A 12436-nucleotide genomic window follows, 5' to 3' on the forward strand; every position below is an offset into this window, starting at 1 on the left:
ATGTGCCTACCCAGGACTAGAGAAAATAAAAGTCTGTGTTCCAAGTTGCCAGTTCAATGGCTAAATTCTGGGGCAGGCACGTAATAATTCCCAGATAAATAAATGATGAACTTATACAAATGATTTCAAAATATCTTAAGAAAGGACAACTTAGTACTGATTTTATTTGCAGCGCTCCTCATCCTTGTGTGATCATCTCTTCTGTTTGTACAATGCCTCAGACTTTTCAAGATGCTTTCATACATATTAGCTCATTTCATCCTTAAGCCTGCGTGAAATAGTTGGAATTGAATTACTCCCATTTGATAGATGGAAAACTAAATCACATGAGGTTTAACTGATTTGTCAAAGACAAAGGGGTCTTTGGTGATGGAGCTGGTGGTAAAATCAAAGTTTTCTAATGCCTGTCCCAATTCTAAGACGTTCCAACAAAAATTAGAAATATCTGGTCTAGGGCAACGGGGGGCAATATGATACAGTCCCTTGGATATTGTAAAGGAATCCATAGATTAAAAAGGAAATCAAGAACCACAATTCTAGATGCTCCTTGGGGTGTGAAGGCTGTAGGTACCTTCTTAGCCAAAAGTCATAAATGTCAGAATCTATGGGGTAGATTCTCTGAGTCCTCATAGGTCTTTGTGTTACAAGAGTATTGTGACAATATATAGAACGAGTGTTTGGTTAGCAGAAAAATCTACAGTGCAAAGTTTGTGAAATAATACAATTTCCATTTCTTATTCTATTACTATACCAACATCATTGTGTCTTCATTAGTCATCTCCTCCCCTTCTCTCCATCCCTTCTTTTCTTTCCTCTCAAGTCTGTTTTTCTGTTTATAGAGTCTTAGATCCTGATGAAATGTTACCACTTTGGGTAGCCTGTGTTTCACAGAACCTGGAGCCACCCTTCAGGACAGGGCCAGATAACCCATGGGCACCGCTGACTCATGGAGGGCCCCTCCTAGTCATTTCCTCCTGGTGAAATGGCCCTGGTGTTCCACCCATCCGGGTGTGCCTGAGCAGGGGGACATGACTGTGCAAGGCCTCTTCTGAGCTTCCAAAATTAAAGAGGATGAAAAGAGGTTGTTAACTTCCTAGATTGTTGAGAGTTGTTTTCCTGTTCTAGATGGTTTTGCAGTTTCTCTCCCCTTCATTGCTAACCCTTTCCATTTTTTTCTGTAACTAGTATGAACTATTCCCTAATACAGGTACAATCAGTTCTTTTTTTATTTTTACCATTAGTCACATTTGTTATTATGGTTAAGAATTTTATTATTAACATTCTTATATGTCTTGTGAAAGTTCAAATGTTATAGCAAGTTGTAAATAAAGCTCCCACTTGACTTTTTAGCAAAATGTCCAATATCTCCTCCTTGAAGCCTTGAGCTACTATTAAAATGCCTAGGAACACAGCTCCTGGATCTGACTTGGGATGAGAATGGGCAGTGTTTACAAATTCACCTGATTAGCTCACTGCCATTGAGTTATCCTGCGCTATTCAGGATACCAGCTCTGCTCACTACTAGCGGGCCCATATCCCTGCACAATCCTTCATTCTTTGAGGAAGGAATTCCAAATGGTCTTTTCAGTTCCAGTATTCTAAAGCCTCAGACCACTCAGGCAATACCTCCTGAACCTTGGGGAGTAAGACCCATAAGTAGATCAGATTTTTGAGTGTTAACTCCCAAATTTTATATCCTTAATTATTGATGCCAACTAAACTCTAAACTTGTTCTTTCCCTTTATTTATTTCATATCTTCCAAGTTCCTTTATGATTTTATTTCAAATTCTTTAATTCCAATTCTTGCGACTTTTTTTTTTTACTCCTGCCAGCCCACATCAGTCATCCATCTTTGGGGGACCATTTTCTACTGGCTCCTGAACGTCTACTTTCCTGCTATCTGGTTTCCAAAATCAAATTCCAAAGCATAGATTCACATGTATGAGTGTTTGGGATAGGTTAAATTGCTAAATTTGACGTCCAAAATGCCCATATAGGTGAATTTCTTTACAGTCCCCAGTTGCAGTTTCTCTCCTAATGAAATGAAAACAGTTGCTGTCCTAATGAAATTGAAAACAGTTGTACAAAATCATACTAAGAGGAAAGGTATCAATCAGAAAAGCTGGACTTAGGAAAGTGTGCTGATGTGTCCATTTGAAATTATCAATAATTTCCATTTTATTACCTTGAGGACATGAGCAGAACCTAGCCAAAAAGGTATAGACATCATAAGAAATCAACTAGGGCTCAAATTCTGGCTGAGTTTGCACTTAACCTGCGTTGCTTCCTAACTCTCTGAATTTGGGCCGTTTTCTTAACTTTCAAATGCAAACAGGATAATCACATGTTTGTTACAAAGGATTGGATTGTTACAAAGATTAAATAATTTACTTATGTAAAATGCCTACAGTGGTGCCTGGCAGAAAGTAAGTGATTAATTAATGTAATTATCATTAATCTCAGAAATTTCCTATAGATTTCTTGTTTCTGTTTCTTCTTTACTTATTTTCCTATAATTCAATATCCACCCCCTTCTTTCCATCACCACAGACTAGATTTTTGCTTTTGAGGATTTCAATATTACTAATTATATTTTAGTGTACTTTAGGAAGTCCACGTTGAGATTTTAGAGCCAATCATATTACATTAAGGTAAATCTATCTGGGTTTTTTCCCCCGAAAAACTAAGATGATTTCCTTAGAATTATTTTATATACATGCAAATATATTCCTTTTAGTATTTGAAAGTGACCACAGATATTGTGACGCAAAATGTTTCACTGCAAGCCCTCCCACATTGGTGGCGAGATGACTTCCAGCAGTTCCAGGAGGACCCTCTCGGGGTTCCAAGTCCAGTGGAAAAGCGAGCACATCCGTTTCTGGGTAGCTCAAGCTATTACGACTAGGAAAGGGAGAATAGATGCCAGGCAGGCAGAACAGCAGGGGCTCACCAGAGATGCTCCATCCAAAAATCTCGCAAACCTTGTGAAGATGAAAAAGTAGTTCATGGATTTCAGGGTCAGTCAGTTTTTAGTGTTTCCAATTTGTCATTCTCCAAACCACACCTATAATTTCTCACCTCCGGGCCTTAGAATACTCTCATATGGTAACGCCTCCTGCTTGCCAAAATCTTTTCCGTGAGAAGATGAGTCACATATGGCTAATAAACATCTTTCCTTCTGTTTGAACAATGGTTTATTAGTATCCACTTACGGTGGCTTATTCTCTTTGTGTACAGCTTTCAAATCACTTATGAATCTATCAAACCATATTATTTGTAAATTAAAATAAGAAGATATTTTCATCTGTCAAATTGGCTAGAATTTTTAATGTTTATTTTATGATAAAAGAGGCATTTCAAATCAGTAAGTAATAGCTTATTAGATAAATGGTGCTGGGACGTTTGGTAAACGATTTAAGAACAATAACAATGACAGAAACCTATACTAATAGATCGTGATCTCACACTTAACTCCAAAATCAATTACTAATAGTTTTAAGGAGTTAAATGTAAAAAAAAATGAAGACAATGAAGTAGGAGAAAATGTAAGGTTAATAATTATATGTTCTCAAGGTAGAGAAGGGCTTCCTAAACATGACAGTAGTGATAGAAGCTATACATAAAAGAATTTATTAATTGAATTAGAGAAAAAGTAGTAAGTCCTACGTATCAAAAAAATTTAACTTCTGAAAGAAATGAACTGGGAAAAGTATTTCTAACAAAAAAGCAATCAATTAGAAATTTTTATTTATCACATTTGTAAGGGAACTAATTCTCCCTACCTCAACCAAAAGAAAAAAAGAAAATTGCTGCCAAAAGAGCAGCTGAGCTCTTCCTGTGAGAGTCACACCTGGCAGGGACTATCGCAAGTCACAAGCACAGGACCTGAGCAATTTGTAAAACTCCCAAATGAGGACATGAAGAGAGAGGGTAATATTTTTAATAATTACCATAGTGAAAAACTTTGGAAAGAAGCAGAAATACCTAAAAGAAATTAGGAAGCTTTTTGTATAATATGCTGTTTAAAATCCTGCCATTGACTTTTTAAGGAAATTTACAGTAAAATATTCCATTTTCTTCAAAGGTTTTGAAGATTTTTGAAGGTTTCTTTGGTTGGGGCATAGTTTGATTTTTGTTTTGTCTTGTCTTGTTTTCTGGTTTGGGTTCTTTTTGTTTTGGGATCAACATACAGAGGGAGGGGCCAAGGCAGCCAAATGATGATGTTCAGTTTGTCCATGTAAGAGGCAAAAAGATTAAGATCTTTAACAAAGAGGTTTGTAAGCCACTGAGAAAAAGCAAATACCATTTTAAAAATAGGCAAAGGATTTGAATAATAATATAATTAAAATGAAAGCATGGTTATAGAGATGAAAAAAATGACATCATTAGTGCTCAAAGATGTAAAATTAAAACAAAATATTTTTCAAGTGGGCATCCTCTTTTTCTCTCAAAAACTTGCCTCAAAACAAAGAAGATAAGAAATACAAATTTCATATTCAGGGAAGTCAGGAAACATGCATAATTCCACAACATAATATATGAAATCCGAAAGTAAATGGAGGAATGACAGACAGAACAAGGGTCAAAGCAAAGGAGGGAGATACAGAGACAAGTAATTCTATTCGCCATAAAGCCAACAGAACCTAGGAATGTTCTAGGTATAAGCAATGGTATGCTGGTAAATGTTGAATTAGTTCTCTTTGTGTATGTGTGTTATGTATATATACATACATGTAATAAATTTTATTGATATAAAGGATGTGTAGCACACAATATACAAATAATAATAAAATATACAATACTTTTTATTAAAAATTCATTATAGCCAATTGTTGATTTTTACATCTGTAGCCAACCTATGGTTGCCATTAATGAAGGAGTATATTTCCAACCTGAGTATTGATTTTTTCATTTATGTTAAAAAGGCAAATGTGAACCAACAAAGATATATGTCAGAACTTCACTCATTTGCCAATCATGTGAGTGACTACTTTGCTGAGCTGTATAATAGTTTTCAAATACTGGAAAAATATTTCCTCAATGTTTTATGCCATTTCACAATGTAATGACTACAGAAATGGCACATTTTAAATTTAATCTGCATTGTCAGCATTTCCTCTATCACTCTCTTAAATCTAATAATCAACAAAACAATAAATCAAACCCAAATTTGTGATTCTTGTTGATTTCCATGAGGTAAATACTCCCATCGTGTCCAAGTTCAGTCTACCATGGTGAGGTCACTGAATGCAGAGTTGGGAAGAGATGCCAATAGTACACCCTTATATATCTTCCCACCATTTATAGAATTTCTCACCATAATTTCATATGTATTTTACTTATATTCAGCTATATCTCCCTAAATTCATAAGAGCACATGTTTTTTTCTATTTTTTCTCTATTGTGTTCCTAGTGCCTAGAATGGAGCCTGACATATGGTAGGCATTCAATGAATAGTTGTTGAACAAAAACTGTTGAGCTTACTATATGCCAGATACTGTCCTGAGTGCCTTACATATGTTGTCGTAAATCCTCACCACGACCCTGTGAGGTGGCATTATTATTATCTCCATTTTACAGATTAAACCAGGAAGTGACTTATCTAAGTCACCCAGCAGGTAAGTAGTGGGGCCAGGATTTAAACCCAGATGCCCTGGCTCCAGGGCTTGCACTCTTATCACAATGCATTCTCTTAATACATCAAAACCTTTATGCTGGCAAAGAGAAGTCCCAGGATGACAGCCATGTGGCAGACCTTGAAGGCAACCAGGTCAGATTAGAGCAAGTGGATAGAGACCACACATTGGACCTTATCAATCATCCAACAAGTTGAATTTTGTAGAATATGTTTAAAGACATTTTATAAATATTGGAAATTGTAAGAAGAAAGAATTCCAAAGAAAACTCATTGCAAATGACAAAATGAGGCAATTATTAACTCCAGGAAAACAGTAAGTTGAATGAGAAAGAAAATGTAATCATAGTACACCAGTTGACTCAGCAAAGAACAGTATTTACCTAGCCATGACTGCAAAAACAATGAATATGGTTTTAATCAAAAAACCTCATGCTCTTGCTATATTGGAAAGGGAAAGGAAGAGAGCAAAATTTCACATCTACCAAATGGAAAGTCAATAATCTTTATATAATAATAATCTTTATATATGTACATATATATGGCTTGATTGAGGGTTTTTAAAAAGATTAGAGAGAGAGAGAGCTAAATGCAAAAGAAATGTAAAATGTTGGCAGTGATTGCCTCCAGGGGGGAGAACAGAAAACTAACAATTTTTGTTTTTATTGTTGTTATGTTATTTGTCACTGACTTGTTAATTCCTGAGTATACTTTAGTTTGATAAAAATGACATTAAAACAAGAAGGTAGATTTTTTTCCATAACATTGTCAAAGGTTCAAAACATAATAATGGCAGTGTTGGCAAAGAAGTACAAAAATGGGCACTCTCATATACTAACTGATGAAGCTGGCAGCTCATGTTTCTCTGGAAGATAATTTGATTTTTTGTATCAAAAGCCTTAAAAAAAGGTTATTTGATCCAGAATTTCTGCTTAACGGAATTTATTGTAAGAAAAAACTTTAAAGATATGTACAAAGACTAAGCCATTTTTTCTTACAGAAACAAAGAAAGGAATTAGTACAAATATTCAATATTAGAGCCCTAATTTTTTAAAATTGTGGTAGAGCTACATAAAGAAAAGTTGTTCAATTACTAAAAATTACATTGTAATTATATTAACCTGGAAAGGTATTTATGAATATTGAGAAAAATAAAAAGCTGGTAGCAAAATAGAAAAATGGTCCCATTTTGCTCCCATCCCATGAAAGTGTATATTTGCACTGAAATGCTTTTTTGTTTTTTGAGGAAGATTAGCCCTGAGCTAACTACTGCCAGTTCTCCTCTTTTTGCTGAGGAAGCCTGGCCCTGAGCTAACATCCGTGCCCACCTTCCTCTACTTTATATGTGGGACGCTTACCACAGCATGGCGTGCCAAGCGGTGCCGTGTCCACACCAGGGATCCAAACCGGTGAACCCCAGGCCGCTGAGAAGCGGAACGTGCAAACTTAACCGCTGCGCCACCGGGCCATCCCCTAAAATGTTTTAAAATACATCTAACTCTGTAGGTATTGCTGGGTGATGGGATTATGAACAATTCATATTTGTTTAGTTTTTCTTGCCCCCATATTACAGTTTCTACAATATATGTGATTTACTTGTGAGATTGTTTAATGTTTCAATATTTAGAAATAACACCTCAGGGGCCAGCCCCATGGCCGAGAGGTTAAGTTCACGCTCTCTGCTTCCGCGGCCCAGAGTTCGGATCCTGGGCGTGGACATGGCACCGCTCACCAGGCCATGCTGAGGCAGAGTCCCACATAGCACAACCATAGGCACTCACAACTAGAATATACAACTATGTACCAGGGGTTTTTGGGGAGAAGAAGAAAAAAAAATTGGCAACAGATGTTAGAAATAACACCTCAAACAAAACTTATCGTCTCATTAAGGATTCAAGGAGATCATCCAATACAAGTAAGAATACATGATCCATGAGAGTAGATACAAAAACTAAACCTCTGTGGTCTAAAATAATGGGTCAAATGAAAAATAATCTACATTTGTGAAATCACAGAGAATATGGTATTAAAATTGATGTAGGCTTATTTACAAAATCCAGAATACTGAAACGAAGGTTTACAAAAGCTTAGAAAAGATAAGAGAAATTCTTTTTTGCTTGTTTGTTTTTTATTTTTTATTATGAAATTTTTCACCCATATATTCTGCACCTAGATTTAACAAGTGTTTTTCCTTAACAAGGTAAGAGGAATTGTTTTTAAACGTGCAAATTCAACTCAAAGAACTTATCTATCTCAAGAAAAGGAACATTTATTAACATCACTAAGCATCACAGAAATGCAAATCAAAACCACAATGAGATATCACCTCACGCCTATTAGGATAGCTATTATCAAAAAGATAAGAGATAACAAATGCCGGGAAGTAGAGAAAAGGGAATCCTTGTGCACTGTTGGTGGGAATGTAAACTGGTGCAGCCACTATGGAGAAGAGTATGGAGGTTTCTCAAGAAATTAAAAATTGAACCACCGCATGATCCAAAAGAAACAAAATCATTATCTCAAAGAGATACCTGCACTCCCGTGTTCATAGCAGCATTATTCACAATACCCAAGGTATGAAAACAATCTAAGTGTCCGTCAACAGGTAAATGGATGAAGAAGATCAAGTGTATATATACAACAGAATATTATTCAGCCTTAAAAAAGAAGGAAATTCTGTCATTTGTGATAACATGGATGAATCTGGAGGGCGTTATGCTTAGTGAAGTAAGCAAGATAGAGAAAGACAAATATAGTACTGCATGGTATCACTTATATGTGGAATCTTGAAAAAAAAAGTCAAACTCATAGAAACAGTAGAAAATTGGTTGCCAGGCATTGGGGGTGGGGGAAATATGGAGAGGTTGGTAAAAGGGAGCAAACTTTCAGCTCTAAGATGAATAAGATCTGAGGATCTAATGTAAAATATGGTGACTGTAGTTGATTACACTATATTGTATGATTGAAATTTGCTAAGAGAATAGGACTTAAATGTTTTCACCAAAAACAACAAAAAAGGCAAATATGTGAGGTGACGGATGTGTTAATTAACTTGGTGGGGGGAATTCTTTCACAATATATTCGTATATCAAATCATCACATTATACACTTTAAATATCTCAAAATAGCTTACAATTTTATCTGTCAATTATACCTCAATAAAGCTTAGGGAAAAAATAAAAATGGAACATTTAAACATTATGGGCTTGTACCATAATACTTCAAATATTAGATTCTTTAAAGCATTAATTAAACTTGGGATGCATTTCTTACATTTTTATATTTAAGATCCTCATTTCTGCATACTTGGAATAGACAGTTCTTATATTTTAAGGATTTGTTTTAATTCATGGTATTGTTTGCTTCACTTCTCAGGTACCAGCAAAAGCCAAACGTCTTACTCAACAACTTCCCTACCACCGCCTCCACCATCCCATCCAGCCAGCCAACCGCCATTGCCAGCATCTCACCCATCACAACCGCCAGTCCCAAGCCTACCTCCCAGAAACATTAAACCTCCCTTAGATCTAAAGTAAGCAAAAGATTATCTTGCCATTTCTTTGTCAGTCTCTTGGCATAGATTTTCAAACTATGTTTGGCTGAATGCTAAGGGTTCCATGGTAAACTGCTGGACCACAAAGGCGGGCAGCTGGGAGGGAGAAGGGATGACTGCGCAGGCTGATCTCATGCCCCCATACCCTTGAGCAACCCTTGTTTATCTGTTTTTACTGTGGTTTTCTTCTTATGAGTACATTTGAAGAAAACTTCCACTGCCTTTTTAAAAGTTCTGAAGCATTCCTTGGGTCTGCATCACCACCATCTCTTCCAACATCACCACCACCACTATTGTCATCATCACCACCACTATCATCATTACATCATCACCACCACCACCGTAACACCATCACCACCACTACCACCATTATGTCGTCACCACCACTACCACCGTTATCATCATCATCACCACCACCACCATTATCATCATCACTACCACCACCATTATCATCACCACCACCACCACTACTACCATATTTTACTGGCTGCCTATGATGTGCTAGGCACTTTACGTATATAATCCCTATAACCTTATCAAGTGGGTTGGGTCGTCATCATTTCACAGCTGAGGAAACAGAACTTCACAGGGGCTGGCCCCGTGGCCGAGTGGTTAAGTTCGTGCGCTCTGCTTTGGAGGCCAGGGGTTTCGTCAGTTCGGATCCTGGGCGCAGACATGGCACCGCTCATCAGGCCATGTTGAGGTGGCATCCCACATGCCACAACTAGTAGGACCCACAACTAAAATATACAACTATGTACTGGGGAGAAAAGGCAAAGAAAATAATAATAACTTTACAGAGGCTAAGTAACTTCTCTAAGATTACACAAGAATGTAGAGGAGAAATTTGAGCCAATGTCAGTCTGAGGCCAAAGTAAATGTGTGCTTTTGATGACCCTGCTAAATGACCTCCTTTAAGTAAAAAACTGCAGGTTTTCTCTCACGCTTCAGATTTTTGGCTGTGTGTTAAAAACCTAAGAAACTTTTATTCAAGCACTCTGGCTTAAATTTTCTTAGATGGTACCTTTCAGAAATGTCAAAACTGTGTGGATTGCTATGCATGGGCTATTTATCCATGATTTACCAGAATAACTGGCTGAAGAAAAGTAAGTGGAAGATGGGAATAGAATGAAATGTTGATTTAAAAAGAAGTATTCCAACAATGGCAAGCATAGATCCTTACGGCAAGCCAGGCTAGATCTTCTCTTTTTTCTCCCAGAAGATTGCTGTACGTGATTCTCCTTTACCACAAATAGTAATATCCCAAAACATTTAGCTATAGATTGTTTTTCCTTCACTTCAACCCCATGCCAGTTTGATGTTCTTTACTTTTAAAGTACTTAAAATCCATAATCTATGTGATAGAATCTGTCAATAACAATGATTGACAGCTTTCCTTAAATGCTGATGACCACAATTTAGGGCAGAGTGGAAAACACATTTGTCATGGGTAGCCTCCACTTTGTTTCACTTATACTTTTTGGGAGCTTAAAGGCAGTAACTAGAAGGTGTTAGAGGAGCTTAGTGGCTGTTATCTTGTAAATAGCCTGCACTGTGCATTTACGTTAACTGTATATTCTTCCAGGCATTTAAGTTTACGAATTCTAGTTTAAAGACTCTAATACCCCATGATATCCAGCTACCAAATAAGAGCGTAAGCCATCTGCCTACTGACATATGTGCTAAATAAACATTAGCTTAATTAAAATAACGAATTAATGTGTTCCTATATACCCCTAATTTCCGTGTAAATTATTTTCCTTTCGCATGTATTAAATCCTGTTTCTTTTTCCTAATTTTTTTCCTACTCTGATAAATTTAACCCACTAGATTTTGAACTTACTACTTTTGAATTTTACTGTGTGACCCTATCCCAGCTGCTGGCTTCAGTCAGCCTTCTGGATCTTGTGTAATTCTAGTAAGAAATTTTAATAAATACCTCAAGAGTGAATTCCTGAGCGCTTCTAAGACATGAAGACTGGTATTGTTTGATCAAAGAAATTGTGGAGAGGAGTATTTGGCATTATTCCTGCTGTTTTGGGAGTCCCCAGGACCACCCATATGTTTGATGACTCGCTGAAAATATTCACAGGACTCACCTTATAGTAGGACTCGTGGCTAAGATTGATCACAGTAACACTCCTTCGAAGCCTGGGAGCAGACACACGGAGTGCTCCTTTCTCCAGCTATAAAAAGGCAACAAATATGTAATATTGCTTCCCAGAGAAGCCCATTAGAGACAGATTTTTATTGAGAGCTGGTCACGTAGGCACCTTCTGCCTAGTAACTACCAAATTACCAGACTTCTAGAAGGAAAGCAGATGTTCATGATAAATCACATTGTTTACATAGTCTAGGCACAGCAAAGCATTCTCATTGATCAGGCAAGTTTTCTTATCAATGTAAGGAATGTTTTAGAAGCTGAGTTCCCAGATACAAACCAAGGGCCAATTTTGGTAGCAGATTCTTCTAAAAATAGCAGCCTCAGGCCTGCTAGGTTAACTGTTTTTCCTGTCAACTTACTCCCTAGAATCTATTATGATAAGGTGGGGAATACAAAGTTGTAGAAGGAAGACAGGATTTTAAAAACAATTCTCTAGTCAGTACACCTTCTTCATAAGGATGCTGGTCAGTTTCCCAGCTTTGCAGGGAATTCTTGCAAAGTTGAAAAGGGCCTGTCAACCAGCCAGACTCAAATTCTCACTGGTAATATTGTTTTCATCAGAAATTAGCAAAACTCACTAATTGTAATAAACTTTACCTCATTCCTATTTCCATCTTTTTTTTTCCTATTTCCATCTTATTAAGGACTCCTAATTAGAAAATCTGATTCATCTAAGAATTACCAGCTCCACAAAATACTTACTCTCAGAAGAAAGATGGAGAGAAAAAAAATTCTGTGTTATATTACCTAGATAAACTATAATTAGAGTACCTGAAACTTAATTGTCAAATGGAGAGAAAAGAGGAAATGAAAGCGAAGGGACACCTATAAGACAATTTTTTTTCCAAAAATAAAAATGTGGCATATAATAAAAGACTTTCAGGCTGCCGTCAGAGAGTTCAAGAAAATTCCGAAAAGAAGAAATGTCTGCATTAGAAACTTTCCCCCAAGTAGGAGAAGCCAGATGAGGTACAGAGAGGAGATGAAAGCAAAATGGGGCTTAATGTTGAGGTGCAAAAATTTATATTTCATGTGAGAAGAAATTTACAGGATGATCTTTAAGTAAAATTGTGAGATATGGAT

At 36.7% G+C, this 12436-nt stretch overlaps 1 protein-coding gene across 4 annotated transcripts in view; it reads left to right on the top strand.

Annotated features, from left to right (window-relative positions):
* Nucleotides 1-12436, top strand: part of FYB1 (FYN binding protein 1) — a 153529-nt gene that overhangs the window by 99960 nt on the left and 41133 nt on the right. For all 4 annotated transcript variants that reach the window (XR_006889997.1, XM_046670912.1, XM_046670915.1 and 1 more), the window contains exon 3: nt 9012-9168. Coding sequence is in view for 3 of the 4 variants with exons in the window: in XM_046670912.1 (XP_046526868.1) it covers nt 9012-9168 (157 nt within the window). In the remaining variant the exon portion in view is untranslated. The remainder of the gene's footprint in view (nt 1-9011; nt 9169-12436) is intronic.

This window comes from Equus quagga, chromosome 9 (genome assembly GCF_021613505.1).
Source record: "Equus quagga isolate Etosha38 chromosome 9, UCLA_HA_Equagga_1.0, whole genome shotgun sequence".
NCBI classification, from domain to species: domain Eukaryota; kingdom Metazoa; phylum Chordata; class Mammalia; order Perissodactyla; family Equidae; genus Equus; species Equus quagga.